At 40.5% G+C, this 23580-nt stretch overlaps 1 protein-coding gene and 1 pseudogene across 3 annotated transcripts in view; one reads left to right on the forward strand and one right to left on the reverse strand.

Annotated features, from left to right (window-relative positions):
- The window catches only part of NME7 (NME/NM23 family member 7), a 248605-nt gene that overhangs the window by 30429 nt on the left and 194596 nt on the right, over positions 1-23580 (forward strand). For all 3 annotated transcript variants that reach the window (XM_032863039.1, XM_032863038.1, XM_032863040.1), the window contains exons 2-6: positions 355-462; positions 1194-1360; positions 11522-11632; positions 15311-15361; positions 20244-20451. In XM_032863039.1, the coding sequence (XP_032718930.1) occupies positions 355-462; positions 1194-1360; positions 11522-11632; positions 15311-15361; positions 20244-20451 (645 nt within the window). The remainder of the gene's footprint in view (positions 1-354; positions 463-1193; positions 1361-11521; positions 11633-15310; positions 15362-20243; positions 20452-23580) is intronic.
- On the reverse strand, positions 17833-18747 carry LOC116870643 (annotated as a pseudogene).

The raw sequence follows: 23580 nt of genomic DNA on the forward strand, positions 1-23580 counted from the left end.
TATTGTCAGTTTATACGTAAATTTGCTTTCAGAAGCCTGAATTATGACAGGAGACAGACCAGGAGCTCATGTTCTAAAAAACTGTTAATTTACTCAGGGTGATTGGATGGTTGTGAAGTATTAGGCAGTTCATATGTCATCATTGAGAAAACTAAGGATATTTAATGGAAAGTAGAAGGAAATATTTCCGGGGTTCTGCTGGTAAGTAATATATTGTTGAAAGCAGCATAGTAAATAAGTAGTAACAGATTTATTTTAGTTACAAATATTTGGTAGGCCTTGCTTTCAACTTACATGATTTATACAAGAGAGCTTATATTTTACATTAATGGTAAAATTCTTCTTTCTTTGCAGAATCATGATGAAAGATTCGTTTTCATTGCAGAGTGGTATGATCCAAATGCTTCACTTTTTCGACGTTATGAACTTTTATTTTACCCAGGGGATGGGTCTGTTGAAATGGTAAATAAACCTTTTTTTCCCTTTAAAGTTAGCAAAGGGAGTGAAGTGGGATGAGGAAGAAGAGTAGGACTGCCTTCTGTGTACTTGCCCTTGAGAATATGTATATATGTTTCTTCTTTTTTTAATGGGAATTCTTTTGTAATTCCAATACAAGGAGATAACTTCGTGCCTTTATCTTTAATGTCAAGTAGTAATTAATATTTTTGATTGGAAAACTGAAGTAGAATTATTCATGTTTTAGATTAAGCAATAGTCAATAAGTGAATGTCATAGATAAAGATTATCATGGTCCTAAATATGTTGCCATTATTGAAAGCTGTTACCTCTACAACAAGTCAAATTGAAGATCAGGTTAAGAGAGTCCCACTTGTTTCTTTTTGTCTCTTAATTGGCAACCATTCTATAGGTAGATCTCTTTGGTATTGGCATTCTGTGTAGGGAAGAAAGCAAAAATTTGGAATTTTTCTGGGATTTCATAAGCACTAATTTGCTGAAACATTTGGCAATATATTCATGGTTTTTTAAAGTATTAAATTTGTAATAAATTTTTGTGTTATTACTAGATTGGAGTAGGAAATACAGAAGTTATAAAAGAAATTATGATTTGTAACAAAAATGAAACCATGTAAGCTATGTTTAATAAAGCAGAATTAAGAATCATTTCTCATTTACAGTAAGAGTAACACTGTCTGTTGATACTTATGTGTCTTACTGTGTTGTTGTTTTTCCAGCATGATGTGAAGAATCACCGCACCTTTTTAAAGCGGACCAAATACGATGATCTTCACTTGGAGGATTTATTTATAGGCAACAAAGTTAATGTCTTTTCTCGACAGCTGGTGCTGATCGACTATGGGGATCAATATACAGCTCGCCAACTGGGCAGCAGGAAAGAAAAGTGAGAAAATCCTTTCTTCATTTTTTTTTTCTAAGATTTTACTTATTTATTTGACCAAGAGTCAGAGAGAGCACAAGCAGCAGGCAGAGGGAGAGGGAGAAGCAGGCTCCGTGCAGATCAGGGAGCCCATGTGGGCCTCGATCCCAGGACCCTGGGATCACGACCTGAGCCAAAGGCAGACGCTTAACGACTGAGCCACTCAGGTGCCCCTGTTTTCTTCGTTCTTAAAACATTGTACGTCTTAGTGCAGAAGATTAATTTCTTGTTTCTGTCTTGTGTTTTTATAGTATCGGTGCTTTTCCAATTCAGTGTGAGGACGTTGTTAGGATTTTGAGGAGTAGATTCGGCGATTGGCTCTTCACTCAGATGACAAAGCGGGAGTCTTAAGTGACGATTATTTTCTGGAGCAAAAAATACGGACTTTTTATATGTCCTCATCTTTCTTTGTAAGATGCATTTAACCGGGAACCGAGAATGTTGGAACATAGTATTGGTGTATAGGATAAACCTGCCTATGGGGAAAAGATAGTGAGTGGCAGAGCAGGGAACGCCCGGTGGAGGTATTTGAGATGGACCCTGAAAGAGGAATGGGACGTTTTAAAAATCATTTTTATGAACATATAATGTATTATTAGCCCCAGGGGCACAGGTCTGTGGATCGTCAGGCTCACACACTTCACAGCACGCACCACAGCACACGCCCTCCCCAGTGTCCACCACCCAGACACCCCCTCCCTCCCCCCCACGCACCAGCAACCCTCAGTTTGTTTCGTGAGATTAAGAGTCTCTTATGTTTGTCTCCCTCCTGATCCCATCTTGTTTCATTTTTTCCTTCCCTACCCCCCATGGCCCCACATCCTGCCTCTCAAATTCCTCATATCAGGGAGATCATATGATAATTGTCTTTCTCTGATTGACTTATTTCGCTCAGCATAAAACCCTCTAGTTCCATTCACATTGTTGCAAATGGCAAGATTCGTTTCTTCTGATGCTGCATAGTGTTCCATCTTGTGTATACATCACATCTTCTTTCTCCATTCATCTGCTGATGGACATCTAGGCTCTTTCCCTGGTTTGGCTGTTGTGGACACTGCTGCTGTAAACAATGAATTGTTTTTTTAACCGGTTAGATCAAGAGTAGGAATGCTGGTCACAGGAATACATATAAGCCGGGGTTCGAAGGCAGAAAGTTGTATGTCGTGTACTGGGAAGAGCCCATTGTTCTGTGACTGGCTTGGTGGTTAAATTTTTTTAAAAAAACTTTGATTAGTAAAATAGCCTGAATTAGGATGGTAGCCGTAGGTGTGAAGAGGAAGAAATGTGCAAGACTGACAGAAGCAGAGGAACAGCAGTCATGGTCAGCACTCAGTGATGACTACTATTACATCAGGCATGGTGTTCGAGTGATCTGTATGGGTTATTTGAGTCCCGTGACAACCTAATAAAAAAGGTACTATTATGATTAGCTCCACTTTGCAGATGAGAGAGTTGAGGCTTGGAGAAGATGTTAACTAGCTTGCTTAAGGGCAAGAGGAAGGGCAAGAAAAAGCCCACAGTCCAGTGTGAGTTGAAAATAGGAGGATTCAGTCATAGGAGAATGGAGGGGACTTGGAAAATGGTTGCCCTCTTTCTGCCTTAATCCATTTGCATGTCTTTGGGCACCCAGCACATCTCCTTACACGTTACAAGTACTGTATCTGTGTTGGTCCAGTCAATCAGTGGATAACAATTTAAAACTCATTGTCTACTCTTGCCTTTTTAAAAAATTTCCTCCCTGTTTATAGATGATGACCTTTGATCTAGTTGACCAAGGTGTTTTTGTGTAGATTGTAACGAATGTTGCCCATTCTTGAGCTTTATACACAGACATAACAGGTGCCTGATAAATATTGCCCAAATGAAGAGAGAATGATTGCTACAAAAACAATAAAAAAGTTATATAGTTATGATACACAGAAACTTACTTGTCTTGTTCACAACTGTGTCCGTAAAGACCATAATCGTGATGCCTCAAACAATCAGTTATTCACAGGGACTGTCCCGCAAAAAAGTGCTGAACGAATGAGTGAATTGGTTTACATCACTGAGAATAGTTCTGCCTGGAGGAAGAGATGGAGGCTGGCTGGCCACCCCAGCTTCCCCCTCCGCTCCCACGGCGCGCGGCCCGTCCTGTGATGCAGAGACGCCGTAGCCCGGTGCCTCCCCATGGCTGTGTCTCTAGTCTTTTCCCCATATCGTCAGGGCTGCGTTTGTCATCCTGACTCCACCTGAGTTCTGGTTTAGAAGAGACACAGAGAATGTGGGAGACGCAGCAGAAAATCAGGCTATACGGACAATGGTTACTTTTTACTAATTTTTTTCCTCTGAATATCAATTTTCAGTATTACTAAGGTGGCATTTTAATTTTCAATCTCTGCATTTATTAGTTTGCAGTCTTCTGAGGCTAGAATGACTGTATTTGAATTGAAATTTACTTCCGTTGTCATCTTTTTCGGCTTCAGTTTCTGTGGCTTATATATTGTCTTGTCTTGGGAACTTCCTTGCATTGTGGAGTGATTGTTGTGTAAGTAAAAGTAGGGACCACTGGTGGAAGGTAAGGCTCTCTGTATATAAAGCTCCAAATACCATTTAATTTGATTGGGGGGGGGGGAAACCTGTCCAACTGTCTTTTGAGGTCTACCACCAAAATAAGGAGCTGATTGTGTAATATCTGAGTAATTCCAGTGGTAATACTCTTCCTGTGACTTCTTTACAAGCCCCTCGTAGCCCTTTTTACGAGTCCTTTAGAATTCTCAAGGTGGCTTTGTGCTCGTTGTGGATATTAGTACATAGGTGGTGGTGGATTGGGATGTGGTGAATGCCTCATTAAAAAAATACTCCAGAATAACTCGGAAATAGGGAAAAAGTTTGAATGTTAGATAAGTAGAACTCTTCCATTGTTATGAGATCTAATGGTGAAAGTCTACGGGATTAAGGAAACATTCACCATAATTCCTTTCTTTGCAAGTAATAAATACAGCTTTAATTTTTTTGATCACATGCTGTATGCAGGGGGCTGTGATAGGCACTTTTCATATGAGTCTCAGTTCAAGACTACGTTAAATTTTCATTTAAACTAGCAAAAGTAAATGAATTAGAGAGGTAGGGCTAATAGTATGACCCAATCAAAATAAAATAATAATGCCTGTAGGAATTACAATTTGTGTGTATGTATATATACTTTATTTATTTACTTATTTTGGGAGGGTGGTGGAGCAGAGGCCCAGGGAGAGAGAGAATTTCTCTCAAGCAGACTCCACACTGAGTGTAGAGCCTGACCTCATCACCCTGAGATGATGACCTGAGCCAAGTCAGGAGTCGGATGCTTAACTGACGGAGCCCCCCAGGCGCCCCGAGATATTAATTCTGTTTGTCTAAAGTGAATGTCACTGATTCTATTTTATAGAACAGTTAAGTAACTTGGCCACAGCCACAGAGCTAGAAAGTCAAGGGAACCAGTAAGCCTTGTTGCATTTGGCTCACACTCATTCTCTGTTAAGCCTTTAATATGCTGGTAGATATTATTGAATGGGACTGATTTCAAAAGAGGAGGAACTGAAGAATGTGAAGACAGATTTTAAATATTTGGTCTTTATAAATATAATTAATAAATATAATATGATATAATAAATTAATGAACACATATTCAGTATTCTATTTTTACTGACTTAAACTGTTCCACCATTTTTTTTTCACCGTTTTCTCTTTTGATTCTTTGATTCTTTACTAGTCCTGCATGTGGGCTAGTAAGTCCAGCAACCATTTGGCTGATTTAAATAAACTTCAGAATTCAAGTTTAAAAAATCTAGTTTCATTTAAATGACCAAAAAAGTAGGCATATGGGGAAATAAATACATATATGTCTCTCATAATCCTATAGAAATAACCTGTATGTAATAATTATAACTTAGTCTTGTTCTCAGTGTGTACAGTATCAAGGGTAATTTATGAAATCAAGACACTCCTGTTGTGGTCCTCATACTCCGCTCCTCTCTTTACATCAAAAGAAATCGTAGGAGACAAAAGTAAAACCGATCTCTTTGGGCCCATCAGCTCATTTTGAGGCAGTTATGCAGATAACTCAGTATAATTCGGTTCAGCTCTCAGACCAGCCTTGGCTTTCCAGTTCCCCTAGACTATTGACGTATGACATTTGACTCACATCTCTACTTCTTTTTTTAAATCTCTTTTTTGAGTTATAATTGACATTAAAAAGTTGGTTGAGCATCTGCCTTCGGCTCAGGTCATGATCCCGGAGTCCTGGGATTAAGCCCCACATCGGGCTCCCTGCTCCGTGGGGAGTCTGCTTCTTCCTCAGACCCTCTCGGCTCTCATGCTCTCTCTCTCAAATAAATAAATAAAATTTAAAAAAAAAACCAACACCGTATTAAAAAAAAAGTTGCAGCTGTTCAATGCATATGGCTCAGTGACTTTGAAGAGAAGTCTACACTGTAAAACTCTTACCACAATAAGGATATAAGTCAGTCTGTCACCTCCGAAAATTTTCTTCTGTTCTCTTTATTAATTTTTTATTTCGGATTTTTGTGTGTGTGTGTGGTAACAGCCCTTAACATACAGTTTACTCTTTTAGCTAATTTTAAATCTTTTCTCTCTTGTTAAAGCTCCTCAGATCAGGGACGCCTGGCTGGCTTAATCAGTTAAGCGTCTGCCATGGGCTTGGGTCATGAACCTGGGGTCCTTGGATCGAGTCCTGCATCAGGCTCCCTGCTAAGTGGGGGGGTCTGTTTCTCCTTCTGCCTACCATTGTACATTTTTTCAGTTGTTTTTGTGAACCCAATGACTCATTATTATTGTTCTATATAATCAGTTAACAATTAGACTTCACCACTTTTGGCCTTTTAGTAGTAGTATTTTTTATTTTAGACATTCTGTTTGGATTTATTTTACTTTTTTAAAAAGATTTTATTTATTTATTTGACACAGAGAGAGAGATCACAAGTAGGCAGAGAGGCAGGCAGAGAGAGAGGAGGAAGCAGGCTCCCTGCTGAGCAGAGAGCCGATGCCGGGCTCGATTGACCATGACCTGAGCTGAAGGCAGACGCTTTAACCCACTGAGCCACCCAGGCGCCCCAGAACTGTTTTATTTTTGCTTAAATTAAAATTTCCCTTAGAGTGTTCACTGGTAGAGCTCTTTCAGCTGAAAATGTCCTTATTTCACTTATATTCTTGAAACTACCCTCATATGTATGTCATATTTTTTTGTTTCTCTGTGCTTTATTCTGAATTTGTTCAAAATTCTTCCATCTAGTCTTGCATCTAGTCTTCTGTCAGACCATTTGGTGCTTATTTTCATTTTTGTATTTTTATCCCTCGCTATTCTAACAGATTCTTTTTTGAATCTGAGTACCCATGGTCGATAGCTTAGACTTTCCAGTTGCCTGATATTGCAGCTTCCTTCTCAGTCCTGCCTTCAGCCATGGTCCGCGTGGCCATTGTGCGGTCCGCGTTGGGTCGGAGTGCCAGTAGCTGAGCTGCGTGCAGGGCTTTCTGTCTTGAGCTGTGTCTTCTGGTTCTCCCTCATGTTGGTCTTTCTCACGCGTGTGTGTGTGTGTGCAGGTTGTCATGTGTCTGTGTGTACGTGGACGTGTATATGGGTGTGATACTTGTGTGTTTGTGTTTGCATATGTGTATGAACAACTTTGTGAAGGGTGAAGTGACCTTCTGGGATGGAATTGTGTTTGCGTAGGAGTGTTGCCTGGCGACAGCGATCTGGTTGATGTTACCCGAGTGAACTTCCCAGGCTACCTTAGTGATGTGACCTTGGGCTGTCAGGCCAGGCAAGGCCTGCTGCTTTCTGATTCACCCTTAGGGTGTAGCCTTTGGTCCTAAGTAAATAAGAGGGAGAATCCTGTTGGGTTTTCTTCCCCTTTCCCGGTGATGTGGTACAGATTAAAGTTCGGATTAGCCAGACGGAGGCAATGCTGGCAAGGTTGATGCAACTTCCCTTCTCATTTGTCTGGGTCTCCATTTTTTGTTCACTTTCATACTCATAATTGTTTAGTGTGTAGTCAATTTATTTTTGCTTTAAAAATATTTTAAAAATATCTTACCTACTGTTTTTCGTTTTCAGTGGAAGGATTGCTCTGAACCACTTTGCCATTGTTGCCGGTTGAAAGCTCTGGCTCAGTGAGGTGTTCTCCAAACCACAGGTGCCCATCTGAGGCTATTTTCCAGATTTCCAGGGGGCAAACACATGCTTTATGCTTGTAAAGAAAACCTAAAAGAAACCACAAATTTGGCTTTGGGTTGATGTTTTAAAATGGGTTTTTATATGCTTAAGGCCAATATGCATAACTTTTGGAATCTTTACATCAATTAATATAGATTGAAGTTTACAAATCTATTTGTTTAGGCAGGTAATGTTCAGAGTCTCCAGCGCTGTGCCGTCTAGGCTGTTTGTGATACAGCGTCTTTAACCTGGACACATCTGCTGCAGTTTTTGCCTGGAGCCTGTTGGTGGAGCAACATATTTTCGCCTATGAAAACTCTTATTTTGCAGAATTCTCTGTTCTGAGTTGGCAAAGGGTGGCCAAACTATTTTCTCACTCTCCTTTGCTAAGAAGCTGTAAAGTAAAAGAACGGTTTTATGTATATATATACATTTTTTCTTTTGAGAGCATCTCCTGCGGACACCCTCCACTGGGCACTCCGTGGCAGGTGAGAGGATTGCTATGTGGCAGGTCCTCACAGTGGGGGCTCCCAGTGACTCACACCTCCTGGGATCCACGCCCTGTCTAGTCCCTTCTCACATCGACTCTGGCCTTGACTGTGTGCCTTGCATTGGCCAGAGGGATGTCAGCAAATATGTCTCAAGGGGATGCGTGATAAGTGTTCGCACATCGGACTCAACGTGGCTGCCCCTGAGGAAGCCTGGTGTCACCTCCTAAGGGTGAGAGCCCACAAGGAGAAAGAAGCTGCTGTCCCAGCTGCCGCGCTAGCCACACGCAGCTGTGTGAGTCATCCCCGGTGAAACCTCTGCCCGGCCACCTCAGAACCTAAAGAAATTGCCATTTTAGGCCACTACAGTTTGGGGTGGTTTTTTCCCTGGACGGAGAACAGGTTCTCAACTCAAGTTTGGCAGCTCGTCAATCAAAAATCAGTGCTTCCGGGAGGAGTGATGTTGGGAAAAGCAAGGTTGCTTTGTGTAGTGTGCTGGCAACCTGGCAAGATGGTGGACGAATGTCTCACAGCCCGTCTTCCCTGTCCAGCGAAGGCGTGGAAATGGTGGGGGTGACGTGTGAGAAGCAGGTGCCCAAGCGGTTAGTTGTGTGTCGACGTGAGACATGACCCTGAACAGACTTGCTGGCATTAGTGGCAGCTGTTTTCAAATGTGGTCAGGCCTTATCTGCTGGGAAAGTCTGGTCCTTCACTTCTCAAGGCCATTGGTCTGCAAATCTCTGGGAAGGTAGGTTAGTCCTGCTGCAGCCCGAGGGACTTGGGTCCGCACACGGGAGCAGGAGGCGTGGAGCACGTGAACCCTTCCACAGGCTGCAGTGTTGTAGCTTGTTATGCCACAGCAGAGGACACTGGTCCTTTTGTTTCTTTACGTGCTGTCTTCTCTTTTTTAAATGACACACATGATTCTGCAAGCCCGTCTTCCTTTCTGTACAGAATAAACTTTAATTATTATTTACTGAACAGTTAAGCAGTGAGGCGATGATAGGCAGACTTATTTAGTGTAATGACTCCCAGTCATCAGCCCTTTGCCTCCCGTAGGCATGTAGAGAAAACGAAATTGCACTTTAGATTAAGCTTTGTCGGTTTTGTGTTTTCCACGTTGGTTCTTGTTCATAGAAATTGGTGACAGCTGATGTGTTGTATATTTTCTTTAAGAGCTGTGGTTCGCAAAGGTTCTTCCAGAGTTTAGCATAAGCAATACATGGGTCAGTGTGGTTAATGGGTATAACGTGTCATACTGTGAGTTAAAAAGTGAAGATTTTTCGTTGTATATGAGGGTGATAGGAGTATACTGTGTTATAATGTGAGCTAAAAAGTGAAGACTTTTCTCTCTTTGATGAAGCCATATAATATGAAATACTAACAGTGACTCGTTTGCTTCAAAATAAAGGAAAGGATTGTTGGCACAGCTTGTAATAAATTGAGATGAACTTTTATTATTTAAATGTTTTAAAAACCAGCCATGAGTTAACGTGAATTATTATAGCTTTGCCATATTCTCAGTCAGACTTGCCTCATGGGTGAAAGAAGCCAGCTGTGAGAAGGCCGGCGTGCTTCTTAGCCAGAGCCCTTGACTTCATGCCTGTGTGTCAGAACCACTGAAAACGAAGGAAGGAAAGTGGTGGAAGTTCTTTATCATAATTTTGCATGTCCTATACACTGAGTTACTCGAACTCATCTGATTTTTATCTGACATTTGCAAATACTACACTTGAGGATTTTGTGATTATGATACTCGGAGTGACGTTATTTGTGGTATGGAAAGAGTGCAGACCTAGGAGTCTGTGAGCTGGGTGTTCTGTCCTGAAGGTGCCACTGACTAGCTGTGTGACCTTGGTGTCACTCTTTGGGCCTGGTTACCTCATCAGTAAAGTGAGACCATTCAGGTGATCTCCATCTCCAAAAATCTTTTGGGGCTTCAGAGTGGGAAGAGTGCTTGGCTCTGATGAGTCCTCTTAGAGGAAAGTGTGATTTGAAAAGTTAGCATGCTGCTTGCTCTCCACATACGTTGCCGGGTAAGAAGACATTTGGGTCTTTGTGCAACCCTTGTGCGATGCTTGGGTGTTAAAGGAAGAATTTCTTTCCAGATCAGTGATGAACTGACTGCTTCGCTTGTATTTGTTAAAGTCTAAGAGACCAAAAATCAAGTTCATAATATATTAAATGCAGTTTTTAAAAAAGATTTGTCCTCTTTTATAAACTGTGTTCTAAGAAATAGAAACTTTAAATGTTTTATAATGTGGAGTTATTTTCTAACATGGAGGCCAAGAGCAGCATGCCTCAAAATGTGCCACTTTGACATACCGATTATTTAAAATAAAAGTCACTTTAAAAACAGTCAGTGCAAGGACACCCAGACTCTATTCTGTCCCCCTGATGCAGGAAATAAATCTCCCATAGGGAAGGTGTTCTCCCTGTTCTAAGTAGTAAAAAAGACATCCTTATCTCCAGAGATAGAAACTTTAAAGCCAACCAAACTTTAGAAGCAAACCTTGTTTCTTTCTAATCTACTACCTCCATCAAAATTGTTTAGAATTATTTACTAATTAAAGCTTCCAATCATTTCTTTTTTAAAAATATTTTATTTTTCATTGATCTCTGTACCCAATGTGGGGCTCAAACTCACAATTGTGAGATTGTGAGGTCTCATGCTCTACTGACTGAACCAGTCAGGCTCCCCACATCTGTTTCCTTTATCCTGTCAATCCCTCACAAATTTATTGTCTCTTTGTCCAGGATGTATAAAAACTGCCATTTTGGGGGGCTCCTGGGTGGCTCAGTTGTTAGGCGTCAGCCTTCAGCTCAGGTCATGGTCTCAGGGTCCTGGGATCGAGCCCCGCATTGGGCTCTCTGCTCAGCGGGGAGCCTGTTCCCCCCTGTCCTCCCCCGCCCCCGCCCCTGCTCTGCCTACCTGTGATCTCTCTCTCCCTGTCAAATAAATAAATAAAATCTTTAAACAAACAAAGAACCAAAGAAAACCTTGCCAGTTTTGGTCATTTATTTGGGTCTCAGTTTCATTACTGGGCCTCCATGCCACATAATAGAACTTTGGCTTTTTCTTCTATTAATCTGTCTCATGTAAATTTAATTCTTTGTCCATTTGGAACTGCTTGAAGGATATAGGAAGAATTTTTCCTTCCCTACATTAATTAGGACATATTAAATATGACAATTTTAACTTTTTTCCCCTTAAGCTTTTATTATTATTTTTAGATTGGGTACCTAACTTTTATTTCCCTGTGAAAAATAGTAAGCTTACTTTAAGTTTTTCAGATACCTTTTATATACTTTTTAAGATAATTTATTTTGATGTTTGGTGATCTAGAATGATTGTTAAGGAAACTACCACTGCTTGGGAATTGTAAGTAAAAACTGAACTATTTTTATTTTCAAACTTATTCTTTGTTGTTTATTTCCATACAGAACGTTGGCTCTGATTAAACCCGATGCAGTATCGAAAGCTGGAGAAATAATTGAAATGATAAACAAAGCTGGGTTTACTATAACCAAACTCAAAATGATGATGCTTTCAAGGTAATTTTTTGATCATTTTTCAGTTATGTAAAGTCTAGTCCTTGGTTTTTTCTTTCTTTTTTAAATCATCTTTTATCTTTCGTCACATTGTTTAAAATAAAAAACCTGTCCCTGGCGAAGAACAGAATAGTAAACTTACTAGAACAAGAAAGTAGTAAGACACGGGTAATTAGATTCATCGATGATGGCTGACTCCAAGCAGGTAACCAATAAGCCATTATGTACTGTCTTCTGTAACCCCACTGGCTTCTATAGCACCGATGCCTGGTAATTGTAATCTCTTCTTACTGTCGAACACACTGTATAAAAGTGGTAGAAAAGGGAACGGAGGTTGGAGTATTTCTCTTTGACAAGGGAGTGTTACGGTTGAGATGTCCAAGAGCGACGCATCTGGAATAGGCCGCGTGGAGCTCCTTGCCGTGTGTGTCATGGGAGACGAGGCCGTTTACTGCTCTGAAAAGCGATCCGTCCCCTGGAAGCGGGTCCTCCTGGGTTATTCAGGGACTTACCTATAGGAGCGGCGTTGGTGGAGCGTCTGGAGAGCTGCTGCCGTACCGTGCTTATGTTGCTCCACGGGGGGTTTCTGTTGATTTGGGGCCGGGGGGGGCCTTCTCCGGCTCCCCTGGGTGTGTGAGGCTCTGTGGGGCCGTTGCAGGTACGGCCCGTGGGCAGGGCTGGTTCTGGTGGGTCTCCAGCACAGCTTTCCTGAGCGATCCCTCGAAACCTTAACAGAAAACCTTCCGTTTTACCCCCCACACACCTATATTTAATTTGAGTTTTTGCCTGCGTCAGGCCTTCAGTTTGCATGTTTTCCAGAAAGGTGGGGGCTCGCGTTTCCGAGCCGGAGCGCATGTGAGTGCACCTTCTGGGCGTGGGGCTCGGGCTGCCTTACTCCGTACTTCATTTTCTTCATCTGCGAGATGGAGAGTGTGACGGCCTGTGTCGTGAAGCTGCCGTGGGGTCCAGTGAGTCTAATGTATGCGAAGTAGTTGAAAAACTCCAGCATCTAGTAAGTGTACGTGCATCTTAGCTGTTGTTAGTAGCGGTAATACTGGTGATATTATTTAGTGAAAGCGAGGTCATGACCCTTTATAAACAGTTAAATTTGTCTTATTTCTGTGTATATCAAGGACGCTTGCTCTCATAGCAGCATGGGACTGGATTCTGGAGAAATGACTTCGAATGGTTCTCGTGAGATTAGAAATTGTCTCTGCACTACTGGTGCTTGATGAATTTGGCGTCAAACTCCCCAAGATAAAGATGCCCGAGAAAACTTAATTGGCTCCTTGATGTTTTCACAACACCTCATATGCCTCTGTTAGTTTTACGGTCAGGTGTTGGGTTCTGCACGCCCTGGAAGCTAGTCAGTCAGCCTTCTCCTCTAGCGTGGACGCCCGGCGAAAGCTGCGGAGAGCCTGAGCCGGAGACGGGGACCTTATCTGGGGGCAGCAAGCACCCGGATAAAGCGCATCATGCTTAGGTCGGCTCTCCTGCCCGCGCGTCCTGTGGGAATGACGTGGTGTGGGTCCGGGTGTATGTTGTGTGCGGAGGTGGTTGCATCCCAGCCGAGAAGCTTGAACTCGGGCTGTCCGCTGCTTCATCAGCGAGCGGTACACGGGGCTTCTCTCTGTGTTGAAGAGACACGACCTCATCCCTTAGCAGCGGCTCATTGCAAACATAACTCTGGGGAAAAGGTAGGAGAAAGGCATCCGGGCCCTTGGATTCTTGGCATAGCCAGTGAGACAGGCCAGGAGGGGTGGGAGGCCTGGGAGGGGTGTCTCCCAGCGTTTAAGTCTTTGCGGAGCTTGTTTGCCCAAATGTCAGTTCCTCCGTCACAACGGTATCCAAAGGCAGCAGCGGAGTCCCAGCTGACTCCGTAGTCCCAGAGCTGGGCTTAGCGCCTGACTCCAAGGGGCACTGAGTAAACATTTCATGAAAGCCTTAATGGATAAATCTTTGTGAGAGGATGGTTTCTTTATAAAAACACAGCAAGACATAACAATGACAAAAACCTCCTTTAAGTGGTGATGCACTTGTTACTATTTCTCTCCATCTCAGCTTTTTAAGGGAAGAATTAGGTAAGGATGATGGGAGGAATTCATGATTCATTCTTGGTTTCCATTTTGGATGTTGTATAGAGAGAACTGTGGGGTCAGTGACATGTAAGAAGGAAACAAACACTTTTAATAATTGAGATCTTTCTTTTCATCAGTATTAAAGATTATGATTTTTTTGGTCTTTTTTAGTAGCCCAGTTGTGTTGAAAAGTTTAGAACTGGTTGTTTTGGTCCTCTTGCTGCTAACTCTTAGAATGCTCCCACATGAATTTTTCAGACATTTGGTTTTACCTCATTTTAGACTATAATATAATAATATATCTTTTTTTTTTTTTTTCTTTTGTGAATTCTTCTCCTGGCCCTCTGTAGTTGGTAACAGAAAGGACAAAAACAGTCAGAGATTTGCAACCAGAGATTTGGGTTGAAATCCCCCTGTCCAAGTTATGTGATCATGCTGAACTTTATTATTTTCATAGGTACAATGTAGGCAATCATACCTATTTTAACATATTATTGTGAGAATAAATAATTTAGTGGTGGCAGAATAGGTCCTAGAAAGATGAGTTTTCGTCCAGTCTCATTTCTAGGGACAAATTTTATTTATCATATTTGCATAGTATACTTTCATAATCCTTTCATCACCAAAGAAAATACTTCAGTACATTTGGTTTGAATAAGAGTGTGTCCTGTTACAGTTTATTATGTGAATTCATTTTGTAGTATGGCCCAGAGATTTTAAAACATTGCATGCTAAATTTCACGCTTGGAAGGATAATCCTTTGCTAGAGGACATGTTAACGTCTCTGATGTTTTCAAAAGTAGTTGATGTTGACATATTTGTCACATATTGTGAACTCAATTTAAAGCCTTTAAAACTGTCAGTTTGAGAGAGACCTGATTTGATTAAAATAAAAAGCTGTTCAGACTTTTCAGCTAATCAATTTAAAGTCCATTATCCTTTCAGTGGCTCTGTAGATATCTTTAGTGAAAAATACAGATTCGCGAGGTAAATCCCTATTGCCCTTCAAATTCTGAATATCTCTGCATTACCCCCTTTTTTTGGTGATGTCAGTTAAAGCATTGGTTTTTAATACATTAGTAACCGAAAAAAATACAGTGATATGCTTAATTTGTCAAGCAGATCTTAAAACATAAGCTCTAAGAGAGAAAACTGTAACTATTAAAATTCTAACCTGCCCTTTCAAGTTTAAAACCTGAAGAAGAAAGTAATAAATTTTAAATTTGAAGATGGCTTTGCATTCTTTTATGTAACTTCTTTATCTCTAAAGAGCAAATAATTCTTATTGGTCAAATGTTAAGCTATGTTTCAAGAATGTAAAAGATGCTGGTGCAAAGGAAGACAGTAGATACGAGCATGAGCAGAAGAGTAAGTAGTGCCCTTTACGCTCATTGTAATTTTACATCTTAATAGATACTCAGGGAGCAAAAAACTTGAACAGTGGGAGGGTTTGAGCAGAATACTTGGTGAAAAGTCACTAGTCAGTTACATGTAGATCAAATAGAGTGTTTCATCTTTATTCTATTAATGCAAGCTACAAGATTTTAGTCAAGTAATTTTTTAAATATAATTTTTAACTGTTGTCATTTTGGTTATTTTGTAGGAAAGAAGCAATGGATTTTCATGTAGACCATCAATCAAGGCCCTTTTTAAAGTAGGTGCTGAATTTGGGGCAAGTGATTTACAATGGAGGATATCCTAAAAAAACTAAAGAATTGTACTTCTGTAATTCAGAAACTTGTGACATGGAAAGCATCTGTCAAAAAGATCATAGCAACATCTTATAACAGTAGAGAACTATTTTCTATGAATTGTTTTTTCTGTCCTTTTATTAGATCAGAATTTTATTTTTTAAGATTTTATTTATCCATTTGAGAAAGAATGAGAGAGACAGCGTGAGAGGTGGGGAAGGTCAGAGGGAGAAGCAGACTCCCAGCTGTTCAAGGAGCCTGATGCAGGATTCAATCCCAGGACCCTGGGGTCATGTGACCCAAGCCGAAGGCAGATGCCTAACGGATGCCTAACGGACTGAGCCACCCGGGCACCCCTAGATTAGAATTTTTATTTTATTATTAGATGTCTTAAATTTTAATCAGAAGTAAATAGGATGATTTGTTTAAATTATAAGAGGTATAGCATTCTTTTTAGATTTCAGTAGATTAAAATAGAGTGATAATTATATTTTATGTTGAGTATTTTTTAAAGGTTTTTTAAAAAAAATTTAATTTAACTTTTCAGTGTTCCAAAATTCATTGTTTATGCACAATACCCAGTTCTCCATGCAATATGTGCCCTCCTTAATACCCACCACCAGGCTCACCCAACCCCCGACCCCGCTCCCCTCCAAAACCCTCAGCTTGTTTCTCAGAGTCCACAGTCTCTTATGGTTCATCCCCCCTCTGATTACTCCCAGCTGATTCTTCCTTGAGTAATCTCTACACCCAACATGGGGCTCAAACTCACAGCTCTTCTGACTGAGCCAGCCCCGTGTTCCTGGGTTGGGAGTTTTAGTTGTGCTCTTGGCATTCTTGTATACATAAAACAATGTTCACAGAACCCTTATTCTTTCTTTAAGGATTTTATTTATTTATTTGAGAGAGAGAGAGAATGAGAGAGAACATGAGAGGCGAGAGGTCAGCGGGAGAAAAGCAGACTCCCTGCTGAGCGGGAAGCCCCATGTGGGACTCCACCCGGGGACTCCAGGATCGTGACCTGAGCCAAAGGCAGTCGCTTAACCAACTGGGCCACCCAGGTGCCCTCACAGAGCCCTTATCAACTAATACTTTTGTTCCTTGAAGTAGAGCAACTAATATGTGTTAGAAATTGAGCTTATGTTCTAAATATTTGGGATATATTTAAATTTAAGTGAATATTGTGAAGTATATATTACTGTTGACAAAGAAGTGCTTACATTTCTAATAAAGAATATTAGGCCACTATACTAAACATGCTATTTGGTATCCTGCATATGACAGTGTTTCTTTTAACATGTGTATGAGAAAATTATTATGTTAGATTCCTTTAAATCAGGAAGTATAAAATATTCCCAAGCCTTGTTAGAATATCTAATTTTCTTTCTTTCTTTTAAAAATTATACATATTTAATTAAGATGGAATAGGCATAAACCATATTAAAGAAAAAAATCAGGCTAAAGTGTCACTTCCATTTTGTAGGGAGGGATCAGGAAGTGGAACAAATTACCTGGGAAACATCCTCCGACCACCCCAAAGTAGTGAGGGTACAGAATGCTAAAGACAAAATTAGGTAATACTCCATGTAATCTACACATGAATAAAGGGAGTTAGAAGTTTATCCTATTTGGTATAAGATCTTTTACATTTAATATATAGTGAGTCATTTCTCAGAAAGTAATACCAGTAACTTTTAGAAGAAAGGAATTTCCATTGCACAATTGGCGAGAGACTCTCAGACACAGCTGGGCTGTAGCTGTGTGTGCCCTTACGTCGTTTAACACAGAGATGCAGTTTGGGTTTTAGAAATCAGCAATAGTTGTATTTTGGCTTTTATTCTAGATGCTTATCACAGTTAAGGTGACAGTTGAAGCATATTAAGTAAAGGTAGTTCCAATTAAATGATGACCAGCATCAGCTCTAGCAACCTACGTACACTGTATCATGCTTACACAGGATGCAAGCAGTGCACTTAATTGGTGGCTTACACGCACATGCACACACACAGAACTAAAAACCCATCAAAAGCAGTCATTCTCCATGTACTATGGTTACACATTAAAAATGCAGTTATGCCATAGAACTAAAGTACTGTGAACAGCGCAACTTGATATGTAAGATAATGGTGACTGGTTCTAACACAGAGCTACGCCTGTGTCAGTCATTCTACTCACAATGGCTTGTAAAAGCATCGGGTTTCCAGTAGAGGAGGTACTCTCTGGAAATCAGTAAATCTGTCCAAGGTTTCCCTTCTGTAAAACCAGGATGAGGCTGCCATGTTCTTGAAGTGTGAACAAGATATCCAACCAAGACAGTAAGATTCCCTGCCTTAATGTAAGGTAGAAACATCTTCATGCAGCATATGCTTTCCGGCTTCTAGAAAGCTTCACGTGCATAATATAAAGTCAAATTGCCCAAGAAGTAGACTGGAGTTCAGTGAGGCTTCCGTTGTACCATGACTTTAACCTCAGGAAATGTGTGATCTGTCAGGCTTTTCATAGAGCTTGGTGCCATCCGTTGGATATGCTCAGAAATAAAAGCAGGCATGAGTCATGGTAATTGCCGTCTCAGACGCTGACGGTGTGTCTGCCACTGGAGCACCCTTCAGCCCAATGACATTCTGCCCATTGACTTCACAGATGTGACGTTCTGTGAGAAGACCATTTCTGGCTGCAGAACTGTCTTTCACTGTGGAGGCGATCTTCCCATCTTTAAAGATAAAGCCAACATGTCCAGTCCCATCCTCATGCATGGTGACTGTCCGACAAAGGGCCTGTCACGAACAATCCTAGTAATCTGCTCTCCAAAAGCCCATTTGGGCACCTTGTGTGCTTTACCAGCGCTCCAGCCCGCACACTGGCCCCACCAATCTGGAGTACTTGGTCCCCAATCTCAGACCAACCAGTGAGGCTGGAGAATTTGCCTGGACCGGCTGAACAAATATGCCATTATCTACTGATTTAAGCCTGAGCCCAGTTTTTCCATCTTGATCCTTATACAAAATGACTTCACGAGTCCCTTCATTTCTGCTCTACGAGTTCCAACATTATTATCAGTCACGGGAGCCACCATAGGGTTCAGACCAGAAGGTCTAGCAGCCAGCTGCCCCTGACCTGGTGCTCCAGGGCCCAGGGCCATAGGTGCACGGATTTGTTCTTCACTTAAACTCAGGCCCATGTACTGGGAGAGCTCCAGGTACAGTCTAGGATAGAGATTTCCGTCTCGAGAGATGGGAACAGAAGCTTCAGACAAAATTGCTGGGTTGCCAGGGTTTGCAGAAAAGGCAGTTTGAGCCTGAATGACTTTGTCTACCTTCAGGTCTTCAAGAGATGGACACAGAGACATTTTTGCAGGATATTGTAGGCCACAAGGACCCGCTCACTGCCGTTGCCACCCCGCCACCTCTGGTAACTGGCACGGACTTCCCAAAATATCTAATTTTCTTGGAAATGATTCTTTATCATAGTCCTGCTTTGTGTTGGTAGCATATATTACAGCACCTAGTTTAATGTCTTATATGTGACTAGTGTGCAGTAAATTATTAAATGGATGAATTAACTAGTTTTCTGATGTTAGGAAAGATGCAATGGAAGATGTAGCTCTAGGGTTGGGAATAGTCTCACGAAGCATTCCCAGGATTTTTTTATAGTTGGGCACAATAGTCACTGCATTATTGCATGCCACACTCATAGGCCTATTCTGTGTGTCTGAGAATTCTGTATTAACAGGACATTACCTGTTTCCGGAAGCAAGGATATTGTTGAGTATTTTGATTTCTAGTGGGTAATCAGTAAGTGCTTATTGAATGGATAAACATGAATTTGTTCCCTTGATTTTGGTTCCTTAAATCTATTTTTTTTTTCCTGCTAAGGCCTAGCAGAGTATGTACGAAGAGGTCATTTAGGCCTGTTAGGATGGAGAATATGAATACTTCTTTGTACATACTACTTTTTTAGAAATCCTCTTCAAAATGAATTGACGTGATTTAAAAAGTGAGTATGGAAGGGAGTCAGTGAAGGAAGGAAGTATGTGCTTTTCTCCAGGACGGCCCTGTCCTCTCATAGGTTGGATGAGAGAGAAACACAGGCTTGCTTTAGAAAGGATTCTGTCCCTGCCTAACACAGTGGGAGGAATGGTGTTCCTTTCTTCACCGCTAGACTTGTCACTGCTGCCTTGTGCACATACAGTCGTGGCAAAGGAAACGAGCAGCTGCTTTCCATGGCTTGGGCTACTGTGACTCCAAGCTGGATTTTTAATCAAGAACCTGTGTGTATTCTTTAACAACTTGAGATAAGACTATCTCAGAGTAGCTTTTATAGTAATAAGAGCGTGTTTTTTCAAGGCCTGTTAATTTCTGTTTTTTATCACTAGACCAACTCCGTGTTTATTGACTGAAAATCTCCCTCCATTCTTTGAATTTTAAACTACACAAAAATACATTCTTACTGTAAATATAAGACCACTCTCATAATTTTCTATATTATGAAATCTTATTTGACTGCCATGGTAAACCACATGAAAATAAAAAGGAAGATCCTTCTTTATCTTTCAGAACAACAAAAGAAGGAATAATCAGTTGACCAGTAATATGCATTTTAAGTCAATGAAGTCGTCTCAAATTCAATGAAACACTGATTTATTTTTTTATTTTTTATTTTTTATTTTTTTTTTTTGCTAACAGTAAATGATTTGACAACACTAGTGTTTTATAGTAACTCAGGCTACCACAAGACACTCAGTTTATGAAAACTTTATCTTGCTCAGGCAGAATTCACTATATCCAATAGTTTGAGAGACAGATTGACAGAAAAATGAAGCCAGTCAAGCTTTTACATGTTTTGTAGTGAGCTGATCCAGTTTATTACAAGTGGTCCTGTCATCGCCATGGAGATTTTAAGAGATGACGCTATATGTGAGTGGAAAAGACTGCTTGGACCCGCGAACTCCGGGATGGCTCGTACGGATGCTCCCGAAAGCCTGAGAGCTCTCTTTGGAACCGATGGCATAAGAAATGCAGCTCATGGCCCTGATTCTTTTGCTTCAGCTGCCAGGGTAAGGTGTTTTAAAAATCTTTTAATTCTGTTTGTTTCGTTTTGTTTTTGGGTTTGGTTTTTTTTTTTTTTTTGGTGAAATGTTTTATGTCAGAGTAAAACTCTTCTGTCATTGCTGTCCTCGGGTAGGTTTTACAGCTGATCTAAGAGTAGAGAAAACCTTTGATCCTTTGCCTAGGATTAAATAGTGGTTCAGTAATGTCTCTTTTGTGGACTGGTAACCTGGTCATGGCCAAGGTAAGTCTTCTTCAGTTAAAGTACTCATGATCCCAGTTTACGTTCAAAGCCACTTAAATTTCTCAGGCTCATCAGTGTTTAAATTCATGTGAGACCAGTTGATGTATAGTCAATATTCAGAAAGAAACATCATTTCATATGTTTTAATTCAGACCTAACACCATCTTCAAGTTTAGCATCCTTTTCTTTTCCTATAGAGAGCTAGTGTTTATGAAATAGTCTTTGTTCTTCCTACAGTTACTTATTTTAAATGCATAAAGGGGCGCCTGGGTGGCGCAGTCATTTAGATGACTGTTCTCAAAGCAGTAAGCCAGTGCGACCCTTTTAAATGCTGAGTCAAACATGTCAGTTCTCTACTTCAAACCCTGCAGAGTTAGCTACCATCATCCTTTCTCCTGAAGAAATGTCTCAGACATACTTGTTTCTGTTTTGTACACTTAAATTTTTTAGCTCTTTCTGACATTCGTCCCTGAAATATCCCATTGTTATGAAGCCTTAGGGATATACCTTCTCTTGACTCTTGTCTTGGGAAGAGTGAGTGTTGTGGATGTCATGTTAGTGACTAGTTATCAGAGACAAACACTCCGGCTGGAGCTCACAGCACATGCAAGGAAACAAGGGCAGTGCATGGAAAAGAAAAGTCGAACATCACACAAGCATCCTCAAATAGTCTCTCCTTGATCTTCAATTCCCATTTGTTACTGTTTAATCCTTTTTCTTCCATATCCAGACTGTATTCACAATTTTCGCTTCCTCAGTTACCTTTGACTACTCATGGAGAGCAGTCACTACAATCTGGCTTCCTCCTTTCATTCCACTGGAATCATTTTGGCTAAGATAATAAATGTCATCTTAATTACAAAATCAAGGAAAATTGTTCATTTCTTTTGTATCTTTCCAGTTAAAATCCTAGCAGAGTTTCTCATGAAACTTAATGAAATTCTTGCATAGAAGAGCCAAAAGAGCAAAGGGAATTTTGAAGGGGAAGAAGTAGTGGTGATAGGATGACTAATTTATACAACTGGAAGCTTTTTATAAAGCTTTCGTAGGAAAAGCAGTGTGAGATGACATGGGAGTAGACAAGTGTGTCAGTGTCATAACCCAAGTGCTCAGGAAATTACCCACAAGTAATGAGAACTTGGGGGGTTATAAGTCAATGGGCAAGCGATAGACTGATTAATCAGAAATTGTACTAGATAATTTTATGTGGAAAAAATTAACTAATTAGTTAATTCTGTGTGTAGGGTTTCCCTTAGAGTTTCAGACTCAGACTCAAACAGTGCATCCCAAACTGAACTGTTTATAACTTACCAAACTATTCCTTTTGTGTTCTGCATATCATTAGCAAAGAAACTTGAGACCAGTAAATCTACTTCTGCCTCTTTTTTTTTTTTTTTTTAAAGATTTTCTTTATTTATTTGACACAGAGAGAGAGAGAGAGTGAGCCAGCACAGGTATGGGGAGTGGGAGAGAGAGGGAGAAGCAGGTTTCCTGCTGGGCAGGGAGCCTGATAGGGGGCTTGATCCCAGGACCCTGGGATCATAACCTGAACCAAAGGCAGATGCTTAACTGACTGAGCTACCCAGGAGCCCTGCTTATGCTTCCTTTTCCCCCTACATCTAATGAGTAAAAAGTTGTATAGATTTACCGTCTAAGTGTTTTCTTCAATTCTCTCCTTTTCCTTCATTCCAGCTCTCACTGTTCTAGCTGTGACCTGGGCTGCTGCAACCGCCCTGGTTCAGACTTTCTCCCTCAAATTCTTCTTCCACATAGGTTTCAGAGCAAACTATCTAAAGAATCTGATCTGTCCATGTCACAGCTTTACTAGAAATGTCCCAGAGGACTGCATTCCCCCCAGAATCAAGTTCCAGCTCCTTAACATGTTTTATGAAAATGCTCTGAATGCTAGCGTCTTCTCCAGTCCATATCCTGCCTCTTCCTCTTCAGACTGGTTTTCTCGCTTTCTTGGTTTTACTCTTTCTACCCTCTCCTTTGGCATACCATCTCTCCCTTTACCCAGGTAGTTTTATTGGCCCTTTAAAACTTTGCTCAGAATTCTTTATATATTATGGATACAGATTTTTTATGCAGAAATATGATTGGCAAATATTTTCTCACAGTGTGTTGTTTGCATTTTTATTCTCTTTACTGATGTCCTTAGATGAGAAATTTTCAGTTTTGATGAAGGTCAGTTTATCAATTCATTCTTCCATTGTGGTTTCTCATCTGACAAATTGCGACCTCTTCCAAGGTCACAAAATTTTCCCTTTTGTTTTCTTCTAGAAATTTTATAGTTTTTGTTTTTATATTTAGCTTCATGATCCATTGCGAGTTAATTTTTATATGTGGTATAACATATAACCCAAATTTATTGTTTTGCATATAGACATCTGATTGTTCCAGCACCACTAGTTGAAATCACAAATTTTTCCCCACTTAATTGCCTTTGTACATTTGTCATTTTTGTTGACTATATATATCTGTGAGTGTATTTCTGGATTCTTTCTGCTTTATTGATCTATTTGTCTTTTGTTAAGTCTGGCCAGGGGTTTATCAGTCTTACTAATTCTTTCAAAGAACCAGCTCCTAGTTTTGTTGATTTCTTCTACTGTTTTTTTGGTTTCTATTTCATTGATTTCTGCTCTGATCTTTATTATTTCTCTTCTCCTGCTGGGTTTAGGCTTTCTTTGCTGTTCTTTCTCCAGCTCCTTTAGGTGTAGGGTTAGGTTATATACTTGAGACCTTTCTTGTTTCTTGAGAAACGCTTATATGGCTATGTATTTTCCTCCACCTTTGCTGTGTCCCACAGATTTTGAACCGTTGTGTTTTCATTATCATTTTCAATGAATGTTTTCAGTTCTTCTTTAATTTCCTGATTGACCCATTCTTTTTT

Source organism: Lontra canadensis, unplaced genomic scaffold (genome assembly GCF_010015895.1).
Source record: "Lontra canadensis isolate GAN:19392208 unplaced genomic scaffold, GSC_riverotter_1.0 scaffold24, whole genome shotgun sequence".
Lineage (NCBI taxonomy): Eukaryota > Metazoa > Chordata > Mammalia > Carnivora > Mustelidae > Lontra > Lontra canadensis.